The sequence below is a fragment of the Sciurus vulgaris genome, assembly GCF_902686455.1.
Source record: "Sciurus vulgaris genome assembly, chromosome: 3".
Lineage (NCBI taxonomy): Eukaryota > Metazoa > Chordata > Mammalia > Rodentia > Sciuridae > Sciurus > Sciurus vulgaris.
The window spans coordinates 12,957,340-12,977,431 of NC_136463.1; the positions used below are offsets into that span (position 1 = coordinate 12,957,340).

The window sequence follows — 20,092 nt, forward strand, 5'->3', positions numbered from 1 at the left end:
AATAAAATAACTAGGACAAGTACTTTATGCTACGTGGTGACAGTACCTGATGTACAAATTAGATGTCTACGCAATACGTAGGTGAATTGTAGGTCAACAGTTGAAGATAGGCAAGAGGGTCGACGCTCATAAATTTAAAATTAAATCGCTTTCTCTTGCAGTTTATCTTCTCTTGCGTGAAGGTCTAGGGGCTGGGCATTTTTAGGACACCTACGAGTAGAGTGACATTTTAGCTAGGTAAAACCTCGAACTGGTACACGCTGATAAAACGTGGGCATCATGCCTTAGAAATACCGGTGGGTTCAGGAGGATGCGGAAGGAGCCACCTGCCCCGAGTGGGGGGAGGAAGAGCGAGCGTCCCAGAGGGTCGCACCGGAGCTCCCTGCTGAGACTTGGGGCTCCTCTGGGACATGCATGGGTGGCGCAGAACTTCGGTCCCGGAAAGGAGAAAGAGGAGCAGGGAGGTGAGAGAAGACAGAGACGGCGGGAGTGGGAGGAGGAAGAAGTGGAGAGGAGGAGGCCGGGCAAGAGGAGCGGAAGAAGAGGAGGAGAATAAAGAGGGAGGAGAGCTGGGAGGAGGAAAGGGAGGAAAAGAAAAAGGCAGCGGAGGAGAACGGACCCGCCCCTCCCCGCTTCCTCCTCCGCTCCCAAACTCCGGCCTGCCCTCCCCCGGCTGCCGCCGCCTCCTCCGCTCTCCCCGCTGCACCGAAAACGCCTGGCGTGGACTCCCCAGCGCTCGGGTCCCGCCGGCCTCGCAGCGGAGCGCAGCGCAGCGCAGCGCCCGGGCGACTGGCCCGCGCGCGCTCCCGCCAGCGCCGCCGCTCTAGCACGCGCGCCCTCGCACTCGGGGCATGCGCGGTGGGCGGCGCCGCTCCGGGCCGCCTCTGCCGCCGCGAGTAGGAAGCGCGAGCGCCGGGCGCCGGGCTGTCAGTGAGCGTGGGGCCAGCGAGCAAGCCAGCGGCTGCGGCTCACTCCGCTCCGCTCCGCGCTCCGCCGGCCCGACTCTCCCCGATCGCCGCCGCTGCGCCTCCTTGCAGCGACCTCGGCCACCGGCCCGCGCCCCCCGCCCAGGGTCGCTCTCGGCCCGGCCGCCCCTCCCCCGCCCGCCCCCGCCCACCCCGGCCCTCCCCGGCTGCTGCTCCCCCGCGGAGGCAAGAGGTGGTTGGGGGGGACCATGGCTGACGTTTTCCCGGCCAACGACTCCACGGCGTCTCAGGACGTGGCCAACCGCTTCGCCCGCAAAGGGGCGCTGAGACAGAAGAACGTGCACGAGGTGAAGGACCACAAATTCATCGCCCGCTTCTTCAAGCAGCCCACCTTCTGCAGCCACTGCACCGACTTCATCTGGTAGGTGCACGCGGGGCCGGGCGCACAGACAGGCACCCGCGGACCACCTTCGCGGCGCTCGCGGTTGGAGACTAGTCCTTGCCTAGTCCGAGGTCCCGTCGCCCCCGGGACTGGTGCTCGGTCTACCCCCAAGTCCAGGCGCGTCCACTCCAGGGCTGACTCACTCGGAGAACTTGGAGAGCCGGCGGGAGTCCGAACTCTTGCCCGGAATGACACGCGTGCGCCCGGCCGCCCCGGCCACTGGCACAAGCGCAGGCAGCACTCCCTGGGAAGTCGCTGCCCCGCCACACATTCCGTGTCAGAGGAGGGAGGCTGGCCCCGCACCCTGGTGACTCTGCACCCCTCTACCCTGCCACGGCCCGCAGCCTCCCGAGGCGCACCCGCCTTCGTATAGACAGCTGAGCAGCCGTTCGCTTGGGTCTGAGCAAGGGAGAGAGGCAAACAGAATCCAGAGGGGCCAAGTTTCCCGGAGAAACACGCCCTGGAGTAACGGGGGAGCGGCCGCGATTGCTCTGCGCGCGGTCCAAGTTGCTCTCAAGACAAGCTGGGCGCGTTCAGGGGAGTGTGTTTGTGCTTCCCAAGGGACTGTGACTCCACTGGAACCTTGGGTCCCTGCCTACTGTAGTCTGTATCTACTGGGCACGGAGACTTTGACTTTTGAGAAAGGGAGAGGGAGGTGGGGGGAGAGAGAGAGAGAGGCAGCAAACTGTTGAAAGCTTGCTGTGGGGGAGGGGGGCTAAACCAGCAGGCAAATGGCAGAAGGGCAGAGGGAGTCATTTAAAATAGACCCTGTCAACACGAGATTAGACGTGGAACCTGTTGATGAGGACAGAGGGCTTATTTAAGAAAAATACTGTAATGGCTAAAGGTGTCAGAGTTCAGGTGATTTCCAATAAACTCAAGCATGGTGGACTTGAGGGGCCTGAGGGCTTGTGGGCAATTGAAATTGAAGGACTTCAGGGATTTCTGGACACTGTGCAGTGCCCCTCCCCTTTGTGAGAAAATAATAGCATTCATCTGATTCTCAAAAGGTCAGTGACACTCCCGCCCCCAAATTTATAAAATTGAAACTAAGGGAACTCTAGGTGCCCCAGTTCGAGTAGCAGTGGTTTTGTTTTCTTCATAGGACACCCTGACCCTTGCCTCTTCTTTGTGGGGTAGGAAGTTCCTCACCAGGCAGGGCTGCGGTTGGGGTTCCTTAGCTCCTTCTCCTGGCCAGGGGCTGCATGGAGTGGCAGTGCAGTAGAGTGCTCCTGCCACCAGCCAGCTGTGTGACATAGGTATCTTGGGGGATCAGGGTGACCTTGGGAAGGATGACTCTGTCTGAGTCCATCCCACCTGGGGAAAAGAATCTCAAAGGGAGTGTCTCATGGACATGGGTGAATAAAGTGCTTACTTTTTCCTTTCCTTTTAAGAAATCACTCCAAAGTACACTTTTATGAAAAAGCACAGCCACTTCTATGAATGATTTCCATTGGGTAGTCAGCTTTTGCAGCAATTGTGCTCAAAGGAGTGGGTAATTGTAGATAAGGCCACTTAAAATGAGGTTTTGGAGCACAGGGCAGAAAGAGGATATTGCATTTGATTAAGGGAGGCTGAAGACCTCCTGTGTCAGCCAGGAGATTCTGTTAAAAGAAGGCAGACTTTGATTGCTTTTGCAGGGAGTAAGTTAGAAAAGCAGCAGTCTGCATTAGCCAAACTAACCCATGTCTCTCTCTCAGTACCCTGAAGGATCAGCCGCTGGTGAACCAAGGAAGTGCTCAGGTGCACTGTGAAGGGGAAAATTAGGGTCTCACTCTGCCCCCTCTCCAGTAGTCCTTGGGGCACTTTTCCACTTAATATGACACTTGGAAGTTCCAGGAAAATCTCCACCAGGGCTGTCTGCAGTGGTTTTAAAATTTTCAGCTTTTTTTCCCCCTCTCATTATTCCTTCTTTGGGTCCCTTATTTACAAGTTATTTACAAGTTTTAATTCCACATTAAAACCTTAATATTTTAAAGCTAAATGTTTGGATTTAGGTGTGGTTTTTTTTTTGGGGGGGGGGCGATGACTCCAAGTTAATTCTAAAGGTATAGGAAGTGCTTTGTAAATTTAAAATGCTCTGTGCTACAAGAGATAATGACAACCTCAGAAAATTTTGAGTGCAGTTCATTATTCTAGTGGAATATTTGTAATTGAATGTTCATGTCGGGGTTCTCGGCTTACACACTAAATTCTCTAAAGTCATTTACAAGAACAAAACAGCCTCTATGAGCTTTGAATGCTGCTGGTTTGCAATAAAAATTAGATCATGATAATCTCAAATGCAAACAATGAGAATGATATTTCATAAAATGCTGGTTCCTTAAGCCAAAATTAAACATTAAGAGTGGTGCTATTTGGCAAATTCTAGACAACATTTTAAACTTACAACAAACTATTTTTTAGTTGTCTTGAGGGAGGGGTAAAACTATTTTCAATTGATCTTTAAGTACAAAATTAAGCCACTTCCTTACCCTCCAACCATAAGCTGCTTTTTGTTACTTGACTATTTAGCCCCAAACTTTGAATATACAGTCATATTTTTGTTTTGAAATATAAGTATCACTGTCATTGATTTAAAAAATTAGATGTATTATGTTAAAGTAGTTCAGTGATCCTTCATGGGCAAGCTAGATTATTTTTCAGAGTTGAATTTAACACAGTAATCTGACCAGGTCCTTAGACGTGTTTTTCCTATAAAAATCACTGGATTTCAAGTACCAACCTTTTAACTCCATAGGATACTTGGTCACATAACTTGCTTACAATGTAGTATCCAGTGCAACATATGCTGAGATATTTGTTCTTGTTTGTTTTTCAGGGGGTTTGGGAAACAAGGATTCCAGTGCCAAGGTAAGCTGCCGCGTTGGATTTCCTTGTCAAGTACATCATGAAATGAGCATTCCAAACAGGAACAGTATTTCCAGTCATCGTTTCTTTTTGATCCAAAAGATGTTATTTAGATAAGATTTTTGAAATATGAGGGCCATAAATTTGGGCCTTTAAAAAAAGAATCATGCAGTATTGCCTAGTAATCTGCTTATAGAGCTGCCTTTTCTCATTGGGAAAGGGGGTGGGGGGAAACCAAAAACCTTTTCCTGTAATTTTATTTTTTGCTAAGAACATTCTTGTCAGAAACTGCTGTCTTTGTGTGGGTGTTAAGAAAAAAATGGAATTGCTTTGTATTCGTGTGGCATTTCTTTCTTGTTCTTCCTCTTTTTGTTCTTCCTCCCTTTTACCTATGCTTTGGATTGGACTCTACAATTTTGCGCCAGCCATCATGCTTGTAAGGTTTTGTTTAAATTGCCAGCTGTGGCCCATGTTTTAAAGTTGCATCAATGATTTGAGAATGACTGATGGCTACAGAGTGACTTCTTTCATTATAATGTCTGACAACATCCGTACTATCCTTTGTGTCCAAAAGGAAATCCATTTGCTTTCCTCCTGATCTACAGTTGCATTTTGCATACATCAAGTATCTAACTTTTCATGCTCTTCATTCTATTTGCTGAACTTTTAAAATGGCCACTTTGTTGCTTGTGAAGGCATCACAGGTTCATTAGCTCACTTCCTGTCTCTCTGCATTGGCTATATTATGTTTATTTAGTTCTGCTCATATTTCCCATCTGGGCATAGGTTTATTATTTGGGCGAGTGGAAAATACATTCTAGCCTGGAAAGTATTATCCCACCACTGTTTAATACTAAGTGCATTAAAGAGAAAGAGAGGCACTGTGTAGTACTTTTTACATCTTTGAAATTGTGCTTGTAAGCTGGCTATCTTCTAAAAGGTCTTCAAATTTGTGTCTTCTGTTTTCTAGTACACACATTAAAATGGGTATTTTACAGCATGATGGTCATTAATACTCTTCCTTTCTTAGTTCCAAGGTGTGCTTAAAACCCCAGTAGGACAAATCATTTTGAGAATTGCATTTGGAAATCAAGGGGTATTCCTTTCAAAAAGAGATTAAAGAGAAAGGTGTGTGGTACCAGTCTCCATAAAAGATGAAAGGAAGATGTCACTCTCTAGTTCTCAGAGTTGTGGGTCTGAACCCTATAGTAAAGTTTGGGTCTGGGCTGGAACATGATTTTAGGAAAGTGTTAAGATAAAAAATTCTGGACTAATGGGATTCACATCTATTATTTTGGTAACACTTTTGGTTTGGGTGGAAGTCTATGGAAACTTAGGAAAATATTTACCAAATTATCCCAGATGTTACTTGTCCATGAGAAAGTGGTGGTTATTTTAAAACTATCTGGTTATGTTCTTTAAAAATTACCATCTTTTTTTTTTTTAATATTTTTTAGTTGTCAATGGACTTTTATTTTACTTATTTATGTGTGTGCCGAGAATCGAACCCAGTGCACATACCAGGCAAGTGCTCTACCACTGAGCTACAACCCCTGCCCTATCATCTTCTTTATTAAAAAATAATTCAGAGGAGGCTTGGTTCCTCTCAGACCTTCATCGGAGTACGCTCTGTTGTGAAAACAGAGTGGCCTCATACTTGGCTGTAGAGCGTTCTTGTGGTTCCCTCCGGAAAGCATCCACTGTCCTTTTAGTGGCTCAGTGGATAGTCTCACATCAACACAACTCCCTTTTACCTAACTTCAAGTGACACTCGTAAAAATGTTAAGTTGTAGAAAATAAAAAGTAAAATTATTTACCTTTCTTCCCCCATAACTTCTGTTTAAGACATCCATTCATCTACCCATTCACATGTTTTTTTAAAAAAAAGATCAGCAGGGCTGGGGAGATAGCTCAGTCAGTAGAGTGCTTGCCTTGTAAGCACAAGGCCCTGGGTTCAATTCCCCAGCACCCCCCCCCCCCCCAAATAAAATAAAATAAAAATAAGATTAAAAAAAATCAACATTTTTTCACCCAGTAGTGTATGCTGAATATCCTTCCCTGTTAATCTAACAGATCCACCTGTTGTATCTGCATGTGTCCAATTTGTTCATCCATTTCTCCATTGATGGGTATTTTAATTGTTGCTAAGTTCTTAATTAGTATAAATACTTCTATGCAGAATATCCTTGGGCACTAGCATAGATATTTCTATAATAGATACCTAGAAATGTGTATGTGTATATTTTAGTTTTAATGAGCAGAATGACTCTCCAGAAGGGTGCCAATCTAATGTAAAGTGCCTACCCCTTCCTTTCCCTCCTCCTAGAGGAGATACTGAATGATATCTCCTCAATTTAGCCACTTTAATAGATGAAAATAAGTCTTTTTAATTTCTATCTAGGTTATTTGTGATTGGTGATGTCGAACATTTTTCAAATGTGCCTTAGCCATTTGTATTTATTTGGTGAATTGCCTTTATTTACCTAATATTTGAAATTCAGGATTTATAAACCAGATAGAGAAGTGATATGTGCTTCAAAAACAGTTTTTTGCTGAGGAATGTAACCCCAGATTTCTTTAAAGAATTCCTCTAGTGAGTCAACTTATTTGTAACATTTTACAATTTGTTTAGTTTGTATCATCTTGTCACATTTTGTGTCTACTTGTTACATTTTGTTTGGTTTGTATGTCTGTCTTTGACCTTTAGTGGGCATATGCTAATCTATTATATCTTACTGTTGTCTGTAAATTAAGGATACATTAGTTCAGGACAATGCCTTTCTTCCTACAAATATTATTACCCATTATTTCCTGTTTTGGCTCTTACCTTGAAATTAATCTTTCTCTCAGTATTTAGTCATATTCAAATTTTCTTTGTTTTCTTTCTTTTTTTTTCTGTCTGATAGTATGTTCTGGGTTAGGAGAAAAACTCACAGGCATACATGCCTGACTTAGGGACACACCCCCTGGAAATGGCCACTGAAGTTTGAGACTTTGTATCTGTGTTTTCTTACCTGAAGAGACAGTGTTTATTCTAGCTACTAGAATGTGCTGCAGTGCTTTGGTTGAGATAAAATACCTGTAGTGAATATACTTTTTCTTTTGTAAACTAGGGTGGTGCATGTGCTCCAGATGCAAATCACTCATTCGTGTTATATTACAGCTTTAGCTCTAAAATATTTTTCATCATTTTACTTAGTGAATGATAAGAATTGGAAGACTAAAATAATAGATGAGTATCAGTCCTTAAAACTGGGTTCAAACTCTACCACTAAGAAAGCATTATGATTGCAGGCAGCTGAAGCCCTGAGATTATTTCCCACTTCTTGCCTGCCCCAAGATGCAACCTGATTGGAAGCAGGAAACTTTTCTGCAGAGATGGGTTTATTGGGTTATTCCCACTTTCCCTTAATGGATGCTGTGCCACTCCTATTTATATTGCAGCCTAGGTGAACAACCCTGAAAACTGATCCCACCAGGGCAAGTAACCCAGGAGGATCCCTGGTGAGAATTTGCTGTCTGAAATTATGAAACCCAGAGTCTTCTATGCTAGAAGAAAGAGGGGTTTGTGGTAGATCTAGAAGCCACAAAAATATTTTCCCAAAGGTGCTTAGTGGTAAAAACAAGCTTATGCCTTTAGCTCAGAGATGACCTTTGCTATGTGACTTGGATTTGCCTTTTGATTTTTGCTTTCCTGGATCTCCCCACACATTTCATCTTCCTGAGACTAACAGAGAGCTGGTGCTTGCCCACTTTTTTTTTTTTTTTTTCTCCCAGAGAAAGAAGAGAAGGGAGGCAAGTAGGCTTGTGTGGTGCTGGCTTTGATGAAGTTGTTTTGTCTGGAGGTCTGTTTCTAGGCAGTAGTTTCTGTCCTGCACAGGCTGCTTCCAAAAGCAGTCATCTAAGAGCAGAATGGTCCACCCTTCTGCTCACATGGTCTCACCCTCTGGGGCAGTGGAGCTGAAACAGTTATCTGCTACTTTCACCATTGGAAAAGGGAATGAGCCAACTCAATTTTTTTTTCCCCTTAGAGTTAGCAACACCCATGCACTTCTCTAATTACAGTGGTTAGAAACAGCCTCTGAAAATGTGACCTGCTTATTTGAAGTGCCAAGCAGTCACTTACATAGTTTGTTACATCTGGCTAGCCTCCGCATGTTTCCCCTACTTTTTTCTATTCTTGCTCTTTTGTTTATAATCATAAATTAAAATGAACTGCTAGCTCAGGCTCCTTGGTTAAGATACCCCAGAGACAGAATCAGAAGTAAGTCCTGCCAATAGCCTGTGCCTCTGAATGGTTAACGCCAGATCCCAAGAGGTTTGCAGGGAAGGGGCTCACATTTCTGTGCTTTTACTAATGCCACTGGGAGGCAATTTTGAACCTTGAGTCATTTTCTTGCTAGGAACACACCGTACATTGCGCTTTACCTGTAACTCTGAAGCTGTGTTTTTCAGTAAAGCCTAAAAACTCAGCTTTTCTTCTTTGCGAAAGGCATTTTGTTTTGAAGATCTGTTTCAGGGTAGCTCTTCACCTCAGCTCACCTGAGCAGGGTGGGGTTTTGTATTCCTTCTAGGAAAAGAAAAATTGGTAGTTGAGGGAAGGAGAACAGCAAGGGGTCTCCTCTTGGCCTGTGAGCTGAGGGATTCTGGAAGAGGAGACTGACTTAAGGGTGGAGATGGGTTACCTTTAAACAGAAAGAGGGCAGCTGGGATCGAGTTGGCATTCTCTTGGAAAAGGGATGCCCAGTTGTCCTCATCTGTCAAGTAGTGGACACCAGGTACCAGGATGTAGAAGGAGGTAGAGGTCCAAGTTGGCAGAATCATGAGGCTGACCAACCTGAACAGTGTCATTCACACACATTGGGTGGGTAAAGTGCCCATGTTGGAACAAGGATTGGGGCAGGCACATCTCACCTGGTGTGGAAACCCAGCCTCATGCTTGTGAACCACAAAAGGAACTGGCCACCTCAGTGACCCTTCCCATTGGTTTTCAAAGTTGGTGCCGGGATTTTCCATCATCTTTTGCCTTCAAAGCAGGGGTTTGCATCTCGGCAGATTATGTTTGATAGTTTACCTGCTCCCAAATTAAAAGCTATGAAAAGATAACTGTAGATGAACTCTCTCTTTGGGAGAGATGTACCTCTCCCAAAGGACAGAATCCACGGAAAAGGTGCAACTTGAAACTCTGGGGGTTTTGCATCAGTGTCAGGCCAAAGCAGTGTCAGTTCCAAAAATGAAATTGCCAAAATGTCTAAAATTCAGAGAAAAGGGTGGTGGAGGAAGGCAGCTGTAACTGCTTTTCTGCTTTTCTTCTTGACAGGTCTTTTTTTTTTTTTTTTTTTTTTTCCCTCCTTTCATAAAAGTGCAGTAATACTGTTAGAAGTAGGGGTGCTTGGCTGGAACTAGTGTCTGATATTTCCAATTTGGTGCTGTGTACTTGTTCTGAATGGCTTCTGGTTAGTGATGGTCAGAGTTGCTATTCTGACTTAGTAAGTGAAACTTTGTGTTAATGATCTTGTTCATATACATACTCCCCCACCAGAAGCTGGTGCTGTGGGGTATGGAGTAGGCAGTGGGAGCCTCATGTTTACTTCTGCAGGTGACTCTGACCTTGTCTTTCCTTTTCTTTAATTCTGTGGTGAGGGGATTTCCTACTTTCTATGAGCATGTCAGTCTCCTAGATAATGTTATTCAAGTTTAGGTTTTTAGACACATCACTCCTTATTTTGCATGTTTTCTTTCCCCCTTCACACACAGTCGGACTGTTCTGTTGTCAAAAATAGCCCTGAATGTCAGACGTATTGGGATGAAGTTCAGCCCCTTAGCTGGATACTTGCAAGCTCCTGAAGCTTCTGCCCCTGCTTCTTCAGATGTACCTGAAGATGTGTTCCTTCCTTCATCCTCTGGTCATCGTGAATAATTCTTAATTCCCCAGACTGTGTTTTCCTTCTTCAGTTCTACCTGCAGCCCTTTTGGCCGGTGATATCTGTGTCACCTGTGCCTTGGTCTGCAGTGTGACTCGGGCCTTTCCTGAGCTTCCTGCCAATCCGGCTGCTCTTCTTGTCATAGGCCTTCTTACTGTCTCATCTCACGACTTCTGTTTCCCCTGCCTCCCCCGAGTGCAGGGCTGTTCTTATTACTCTTGGTGTCTCCAGTGTTTAGAGCAGTGCCTGGCGCTCAGTAGACACTGTGTAAATATTTGTTGGCTATGTGAGTATATAAATATTAGGACAGATATGAATGTCCGTAACCAGAAAGATTATAGTGACTTCTGCCTGAGCCCTATTCTTATTTTTTTAGAGCTAGTTGATAATCCACAGTTATGTCAGCTAGAATAGATCTTTAGATGATTTAAGAAAAAAGTACTTTCTGAAGAGATGCAGGATAGAGAGCAGAAAATTCTAATTTGTATCATAAGTTATGTATAATGCTAAACCTAATAAATTTAATGCAATAGGAGTAAACCTTAAGTATGTGCCTTATTTCTATCTTTAGAAAATTATAAGGAATGAATATTTTTGCCACAAATAAGACATAAGCACACTATGAGCCATTGCATGAGGGGGAGAATGTCTTGGGTACAGGGTGAAAAATTAAAACCAGTTTTTAGTCCATGTGTTTGGAACAGTCCTTGAAATGTTCTGCTTTACTTTGGGAGTGCTAATAGCTGAAACCAGATTGTCATGCTCCAGAGGGAGTAGTAGCTCAACTTCATTGTTATTTTTAAGCTTCTTGTACCCAAAAGGTTTTTGTTCCTTGATATAAGAAAGAATGGGGTGGGGAGAATCAAGGCAGCATGGCCGGAATAGAATGGTTGTAATTGAATCACAATTCCTTTAAAGGTTTTATTCAATTGGAAGGAAAGCTAATGTTAAGTGCTGTGTTATGCTAGACAAAATTTAGGAGCATTCCCATTTTATGTACTTTGATTCCAAAAGTATCCCAGAAACCATGGGGTATGAGCTCCACCCGAGAGAGCAGAGTTGAGGACCTCCCCAGGCTGGTGGGACTATGCGGCACGGATTGTAAGTTCTACAGAAAACATTCTTCAGAGCCAAATGGAAACTTTCTTTTTTCCTTTTGGTACTTGCGTGTCTGGATTTATGCTAGAAGAGGAAAGAATGATGTCATTAGGGGAAACACTGAAGCATTTCTTGGTGACATAGAATTATGAAGCCTTCACCAGCCTCATCTGTCTCTTGGAATTTCCATGACAAACCCTTTCTTTCAGGCCTTGTTTTCCACCAAACTGTGAAACCTCACATTAGACTTGAACCAAAGGCATGATCATTTCAGTATTGGCACAGTGGTAACAGTCAAATCCAGTGAAAGTTACTAAAATCAAATTTTAAAAAAGACCTCTATTAAATTATACAAAGGGAAAAATGGTTTCTGGAAATAGATTTCTATCAAGAATGGAGGGGAGTGATTTGATTAATTGTCAGCACCTATCAGAATTATTTAAGAGCAAGTCCATAAAGTAAGATTAGCAGAGGGTAGTTAATTCTTTGTGCCTTCTCTTACTGTGTCCCTTACTCCCCCACCCCCATATCTATACATTTCCATCTTTAGTATTTTGAGAAATATCTTGTCTGGGGAAACTCTAATGAGAAGTTAGGATATAACTAACGAGGGTAGAATTATGGGACGTGATAGTGTGTTATAAATTGGTTAAGATCTGCCTTGCACAAACTTGGGTGAGAAACGGGGTAGGAGGGAAGTCTGGCCCAGCTAACTGAATTCTGAGAGCAGAATTCTGCTACGGAGCTCTCATGCCAGTCATCCTGCTGAAGTAAACCATTACTGTTTTTGTTCTTTTCCATGCTAAGGATGGAGTTCAGGGCATCATACATGCTATGCAAGCCTGTACCACTGAGCTACACTCCCAACCCCAGCCGTGACTCATCAATACGGAAATTTACTGTCAATTAAAAAACGAGCCTCCAATTTCATTTTCCCTTCTGTGACTTTGTTAATTATAAACAGTTTAGTAGTATGCATAACTGATCTTCATTTTTAGGTCCAAATTCAAGTTTAGGGATAAGGGCAGATAGAAGCATTATCTGTATTTTCTGGTTTGGTTTGCCTAATTGCACCACCAAGTACCTGCTGGTGTTGAGCTGTGCTGATGTCTCTGTGATGTAAATTAACTTGCAAAGTCGAAAAAAGATTAATTACTGGGCCAGAGCAGAATAGTTGGTATGCTTAAGACTTGCCTTGGTGGTCTAAGAGGAATCTAATGAAATGCTGTGGAGCAGTAAATAATGAAGAGACTTTGGGCTTTTTAGTTTAATTTTCCAATTAATATGATAATTTGAAGCATAATACTAATGATTTTCCGTATTTTATTTTTCATTTAAAGTAAACTCTGGGGAAAAACGTTCGCGATGCTGATTTTGATAGTGTCATTTGTGTGCAGAATGCTTTTGGCTGACTTGCCCATTGGTGGAGAATAACTGAAGGTCCAAGTTTCATTTCAAAATTATGAAGTGCATCATTAAACTGTTTTTTGTCACATATCCCATTTGTCCCTCTTATGTTGTTATATTTGATTTTCTTCTGTTTTGTCCCACTCATCTGAGACTGTGGAGACTTTGCCCCCAAATTGGTAGAATGTGTTCACATCAGATGGTCACATCCTTTAGTCACTAAGAAAGAACTGGGTAGTTCTCTTTTTAAAACACTAAATTTTAATATTGCTTAAATTATATATCTGTAGGTGATGAAGTCATACTTGTGTTTAAATGCAGCTAATAATCTGAATTCACATACATCTACACATCTGATCTTTCTTGACCTTCTTGGTGAATCCTATGGCCACCAAATCAGGACGAGCATGTGCTTAAAATTTTAGAGCAAGAAAGGATCCTGGAGACTGTCTGGCCCAAGTCCTTGAATTCATAGCTGTGAAATAGGCCAGGGGAGTTGGCTCCCTCTCCAGCCCTCCGCCTGTATGGGACAGTACCCACTGTCCATCCTCCCACCTCCTGGGGTTCCCGAACCTTTCTTACCTGTACTCTGCAGGCTTAAGTCATAAGTGCTGTTGCCAGTGAGTACAAGGGTCCATCCCCAAACTCCATCATAACAAACACGAGGGGACTCTGCAAATGGAGCAGGCTCCGGATTCCTTTGGTTTTCTTTGAAAAACGGTAGTTCCTTCTGGGGACAACTGTGCTTCTTACTCCAAGGTCTAGAAGTCTGAGTAAGTCAGGATTGTGTGTTTAGTTTTCATAATTCATATATAACAGTTTGGTAATACCATGTAAAGACCTTGTTTAAAATATTGTATTAAAATGCATGAAGCTTTGAATTTGCAGTAGATGGGAATTCATAGGCAAGGGAAACGACTCTTCTTGAAATTACAACCTTTGTTTCTTCATCTACCATTGATTTTTACCTTAGACCTGATTTTGCATTTTTATTACCAAAATATATACAAATGATTGTTTATTTAATCTGCAAATGTGCATGTTTTTAATAGCTCCCCAAACAAGACTCAAAGGATGATTAAACATAACTGTAGAGTTTATATTTGGTGGTTTTCCTTCAGCAGAGTAAGTGCCACACCCTTAGAATTGGCATTTTTTCCAATCAGTGGTACAGGCAAAATATAAAAGTCAAGCCTTCAGCGTTGCTAACTTGAAGTTCTGATCTCGGAAATATGGATGCAGATAATAAATAAACAAAATACACAAAATGACAGAGCCAGTGATAAGAAATTGAACACGAGCATGCCTTTTTCAATATTTATTATCTATCTGAATCCAAGCACAACATAAAAGTCTTGTACACGTTCTTTGGAAAAATTTTCTCCATATGCTAGATTTCCAAGTTGCTCTAAAAAGTAGCCCAAAATGATGGTTCCTTCTTTTTCCTTGATAAGTTTCTTGTAAGTTTCCAACAGTCTTTGAACTGTGGTCAAAATTAGAGACTGAGGATGGTTCTAAGGATATTTTGAAGACAGAAATAAATACCGTTGATTGGATGTGTATGAATTATTTTGAAAAATTTCTAAAGGATGTAAATGCGGAGGGCAGGCAGTTTCCATGTGATTTTTTTTTTTTTTTTTTTCTTTTCCGTCCTTTGTCTCTCCTGTATGGAAGGCATATAGGACGTGTATTTGCCCTGGAATATGCCCTTGAAGACACATAGATATACATGCCTTGAATAATTGCTTTACTTTTCAAATAATTCAGCTCACTCTTTTTGGAAGAAAAAAAAAAAAGGTCTTGGGTGGTTCCAGGTGGAGGAGATTTGCAGTTGTTCCTTGAAATCCAATTTATGCCAAGCTCATCTCGTCCCCAAGTGATTTATCCCAGCCATCCCTGGAGCTAACTGGAGCTCTTTCAGATCAACCACCTTCTTCTTCATAGAGAAAAATAAGCTACTTTCCCCAATACTGTTTATTTTAAACTAATTTAGGACAAAAAGGGAGGGGGAAGGTACAGAAAGTTTCTATATACCTCTCACCCCAAATCTTGTTAACATCTTCATAACCACAGTGTAATAATCAAGAACAGGAAATTAACATCACTACAGTATCATTGGCTGGACTACAGACCCTACTTTAAATTTTTGTCTTGGGTTCAATCCCCAGCATTGCAAAAAAACAAAAAAACAACAACAAAAAATTTTGTTTTGCCTTATGTTTTTTTTTTTTTTAATATTTTTTTAGTTGTCAGTTGACCTTTATTTAATTTATTTATTTATATGTGGTGCTGAGGATTGAACCCAGGGCCTCACACATGCCAGGCAAGCGCTTTACCACTGAGCCACAACCCCAGCCCTCTATTTTTTTTTTTTTTATGACTCTTTTTAGTTTATTGCATGGAGTTAACACTAGTCCAAGTTAAAAGTGGACCCCAAATGGTTACATTATACAAGCTGTGAGGTTTTAAAACTTGTGACGAAGGACAGAAGGAATTTTACTCATTGTAAGAAAATCCACTTAAGCCCTAGCAAGCCACAAACACTTAAAACTCATGAACCTTGGGCTGGACGTCCTTAGCGAGTTCAGTCTCTCCCAGGAGCTGGCATGTGTTCTCACTGGTCACCCTGTAGCTGAATTACTTCTCCATATTCTGGATGCTCAGTTACAGTACCATTGCAGGCAAATTTCTTCTTAAACGCCAAATTTCTTCTTAAACGCCTTCACTAGTTTCTTTTTATCATAATCATCAGCGATCCCTTGGACAATAGTAAGGGCCTTTCTGCTGTTTCTCTGTTGAATTCTTATGTGGATATAATCCTCAGTGCCAGCAGAAAGCAGGTCATCACCCTTACTTCCATCAGCAAAGGGGGTCCAAAAAGTGGAGGTTCTGGATAGCGGACATACAATACGTTTCCTTTTCCTGGGTAGAATCAGCCGGCAGGAGGGATGGAAGCAAGGGGGAGGCTGCTGAGTCCTCAGCAAAGTCTCACTGCCTGGGACCCAGATTTTCTATTAATGTCTCTCTTCTGTTTTCGTATCCAATCCAGAAGTCCATGTTGCATTTCGTTATTTTTTTCTTAGTCTTGGAGGTAATAGTTTTGAAGCAGTTGTATGCATCAGAGTAATCAGATGTCTTTCTTGATGACAAATCAGACCACTCCTTTCAATTCCACTCCCTCAACCCCCCACCTTGTACTGGAGTAGTGTTACTATGGGCGAGGTCATTCTTGTCAGTGTGGTTGCTGGGTGGTGGTTATGGTGAGTTTGTATCATTTCTCTTGGGTAGGAATCCTTTTTATAAGCAGGAGCCACTGAAGGGCAAGGATCTCCTGAATTTTTGCTCTTAGGAGAGAGCCACCAGGATTGCATGGAGCATCAGATCTGGAAAGCCAGCACTACCCAAGAGGATTTTGTGCCACCATGGAAATCTTTAATCTGTATGAAGAGTATGGTATCCGCTGGCACCTTCTAGCTATGAAGCACTTGAAACGTGGATCTGAATTTTTTTCTTATTTAATTTTAATTCATTAAAATTTAAAGTTAAATGGCTACATGTGTATTGGAGAGTTCAGCTTTAGGGTAACCTTAGGGATTAAAACTATATACTATGAAAATTATTTTTTAATCATATTTTTTAAACCTTCCATTATAAACTAACACAGGTATTAGAAACCATGCAAAGCAAAGCATAGTTTATTTAATGAGCGATCCTGAGGCCGACTTCCTGTAACTACCTCCCAGGCCAAGCAGTGGAACTTGGGCCATTCTCCATGTACCTGACCCCTCCTGCCAAAGTCACCACTGCTGTGACCTGCAGAGCCACTTCTCTACATTGCTTCTTAGTTTGAACAGCCAGGTGCTTACCCCTAGATACTGTGGTTTAATCTTGCAATTTAAAAATAATTGGAAATGCCCTTATCTCTCTCCTGTTGGACAACTTCCTCCTTCACTTCCTCCTTTTCTTTGATTTATCTGGGGAAATACCTGGGTTTTCGGACTTGTAGCCTTTCCCACAGTCAGGATTTTGCTGATGGCGCTCTGCTGGTGCACCTTGCCATCCTCCCTCTGTATTTTCTGCAATTGGCAACTTGATCCAGAGGTTCAGCTGATCAGGCTCAGGTCAGTCTGGGTCATATGGTTTTAAAGATGCCTTCATAACCCCACCTGTTTCTGAGTTATATGTGTATTATTAATGTGGAAAGAACACCCATGGAGTGTTTCCATCAAATAAAGTGTCCCAAATTGAGACCAGTTAATATAATTAAATCGGTTTTGTTAAATTTCACAGTATATAATATGCAACATGGAAACATCTATTCCATGCTACTCATAGAAAACCAGAGGTCCTTCTAAATATATTTAAATATATTCATTCAACTTCTCTGCAAATTTTAGTTCTCATCAAGTTCTTCTGTGGATCAGAGGTGTATGTGTGTGGGGGTGCCCATCTTTTGGGGTGATGGAAAATTTGCTAATCCAGTTGTTATAGAGTCATTTACTTGTCTAGTCTCACCCACATTGCTTGTAAGTACTTACTGTCTTTTTTTTTTTTTTTCCTGGCCTTTTAGTTTTCAGCACAAGATCACAATTGGGCTCTAGAGTTATTTCAGGACCCCTGGGGGCAAAGAGAGTAGGTGTGGGGAGGTGGAGTGGGTGTCTTCCTATTTGAAGAATCAGTTGGTCAACAACTCTTGGACCTGCTGTGTGCAGACCCACCCGCTGTTGTTGACCTGGAGGAGGAACATTTTCTTAGGAATTAGAGACCTGTTCATGCTTATCAGGGAGTTTAAAATGTAACTGGGTACATATGACTTAGATACACGGAACACTAAAGAGTGTTTTGATAAGGTGACAGGTCAATGTGGATAAGTTACTGCATAAAAATATAGGGACTTTTTTTAATGTGATCATCACTGGCAATTAACTAATCTTGGTTTGAGTCCAGATTAGGCCTCTGTCCTCTTCTTTATAATGGGGGATTGGACCAAGGGGTGATGTTCTTGACAGCTCCGGTGGCAGGTAACACCAACTAGTTCCCGTCCTCACTCAGCTTACAGCCCTCCTCTGCTCAGTGTTCCATGTAGCTGTTACGTGCCTGTTGATTGGAATTGACATAGGAGCCGATCTATTTGTCACTACTAGGTGTTTCCTTTCCAGGTGCCCTCCTGGCTATCCATATTCTGTGAGGATGAAGAAGGTCCTTGGAAGCTCTAAATTATCCTCCTACCCCATTTCTTTCTATTCTTGCACAGGGCATAGCATCTCAGACACAATCATCCATGCTAGTGAAGGGTTTTTTTTTTTTCTTCCCTAAAAATGTTATCGAAATATTGAAAGTCCTAGGCAAAATAAATAAACCCCTGGGTGCTATTGGCCGTAAGTCAAAATTGAGTTGATTTAGGATAAAAAAAAAATATTTTTTAGTGCTACAACATCCTATTCATTTCTAGATATTGTTCTTTCTTTTCTTTTTCTATTTTTTAGATATTTTTCCTTATGAGCACCATGTAAAATGTTATATTTTTTCTAGCTTCTGTTGGGTCTAAGCCAATATTTATTGTTGTCCAATCTATGTGAACTCCTTGTAGCTAAAATCTGGAATTTGGAGTCTCTTTCTGGCTTCGGGGTCTTTTTCAGAGTTCTGCGACCCAAGATCCTTCTAGAACTCCCCACCCCCTTTAATCATTTGGACAGAAAATAACAAATACTAGGAGTGGACTTGTGCTTTTGATCTTGTGGCAACCATAAAGAAGGGTGAAATGATCGTACCCTCATCCCAGGGATGCTCCATGACGTGAGAGTACAGGTTGTTGGACTCGTAAATGCTTGTGGGAGCAACGAGGGGGGATGCTGGAAGCTGCAAGTCAGGATGCAGATGTTCCCCAAACCATTGAGTGCAGGGAGGGGGTAAAAGCCCTGTGGGGTGGTGGTTGTGATTTATTGAAAGCTCACTTGCAATCCTTTGAGCTAGCTGGAGAGCCCTAGGATTACTTTGAGTTTATAGGGCTGCATGCTCTGGCATGCACAAATCCTATTTGTGCAAATTTGACCTTTAAAATGATTTCCATTCCCATCTCCCACCTCTTTCCTCCTTCCCCCGCTTTTAAAACTGGCCTTTTGTGTAACGTTTGGGGTTTCATGGTTGATGTTAAGGCCCCTAACACCTCCAGTGGTGGCTGATTATCCTCCATCCACACACATAAAAAGTATTTATTCAGCTTGTACTACCCACAGGACACCATGCTAGTTACTGGGAGTGGTCATAGTACCTAATGTTTTTGAGAACCCCCTTTGTATATAGCTCAGTGTTAAAAGCAGTTCATATTGATTTCCTTTTCTTCTTCAGTCTTCACAACCACATGGGTCTGGGTTATTTTATGGATGTGACTCAGGATTAGTGTTGCCCGCACGATACAACTAAGCTGCTGGGTCTGTAGATCTTGATCATCAGTTCATTTTGGATTCTCATTCTTATGGATTTTTTTTCTTGACATTTCAGTTTATTTTTTTTAGGATGATTTCTGCATGGATTTATATATATATATATATTTAAAAGCAAATTCCTCATTCTAACAACTTGGATCTAGATGTTGTCTTCCCTACCCATACCCCGTCACTCATAATAAAATGTGGAAAATGTATCTGTAAGAACATGCTTTTTAATTTCCTGTCTTGTCTTCCAATGGTATGTGAGGATGATATGAAACAAGTGCTGTCAAGCCTGGCAAATGCTCAATCGAGGAGGTTTCTAAGAGACGTGGAATGGGTTTACGTTTAATCAAAGTTAATTCAGTCCCAACACTTTTCTTTCTTGGAGCATCCCTCTGTTCTCTGTCGCTGCCTTAGGTTTGGTGCTGCTTGGAGCCTGGAGAAACAGCTGTGTTGTAAGGTTGCCATGTGAGGAGCTGCTGAGATCAATTACGTTGAACTTACCCGGAGTAGGGTACAGTCTGTCCGTCACCTACTCAGCTTGTCTTAGAATTGGCAGTGCGTGCTTGGGTCTCATGTGACCACCAGTTTCATATTTTGATGCTTACTTAAAACCTCTTACTTACCAGTATTTGTAAATTCTTGACATTCTAGAGTTTGATATTGGAGAGATTTGCTAATAGTGGTATCAAACAATATTGTTACTTTGTCTTTGATAATCCATTTAAAAACATCACTCAATGTTTCCGTGATCATCTTCCATAATCTCCAGACACCTAAAGTCAGCACTGTAAATTCGTACGTCTCCTTTATCCATATGACTTAAATCCTTTATTTCTGTGTATCCTTTCCACTGTATCCTTATCTCCCTTTCTCATCTCTGATCTTTTTAAAATTTGAAGTCATCAGATAGTTAGCTTTTGAGTATTAACATGACAAGTTTAGAAGAGCAGTATTTCAGAGTGAAGTCTAAAGCTTTTAGGCGACTATTGGATAGATTTTTTTAAACATTGC

General features: G+C 42.3%; 1 protein-coding gene and 1 pseudogene across 3 annotated transcripts in view; one reads left to right on the top strand and one right to left on the bottom strand.

The window, feature by feature from the left end:
- Nucleotides 1–587: 587 nt before the first annotated feature.
- Nucleotides 588–20,092, top strand: part of PRKCA (protein kinase C alpha) — a 399,537-nt gene continuing 380,032 nt past the window's right edge. The window contains exons 1-2 of one of the 2 annotated variants that reach the window (XM_079131599.1): nt 588–1,347; nt 4,190–4,221. In XM_079131599.1, the coding sequence (XP_078987725.1) occupies nt 1,175–1,347; nt 4,190–4,221 (205 nt within the window). In that variant the 5' untranslated portion in view covers nt 588–1,174. The remainder of the gene's footprint in view (nt 1,348–4,189; nt 4,222–20,092) is intronic. The other variant, XM_079131600.1, reaches the window with a different exon arrangement.
- LOC306656444 (eukaryotic translation initiation factor 1-like) lies at nt 12,023–15,551 on the bottom strand (annotated as a pseudogene). Its single transcript has one exon. The product of its transcript is annotated as a eukaryotic translation initiation factor 1-like (transcript).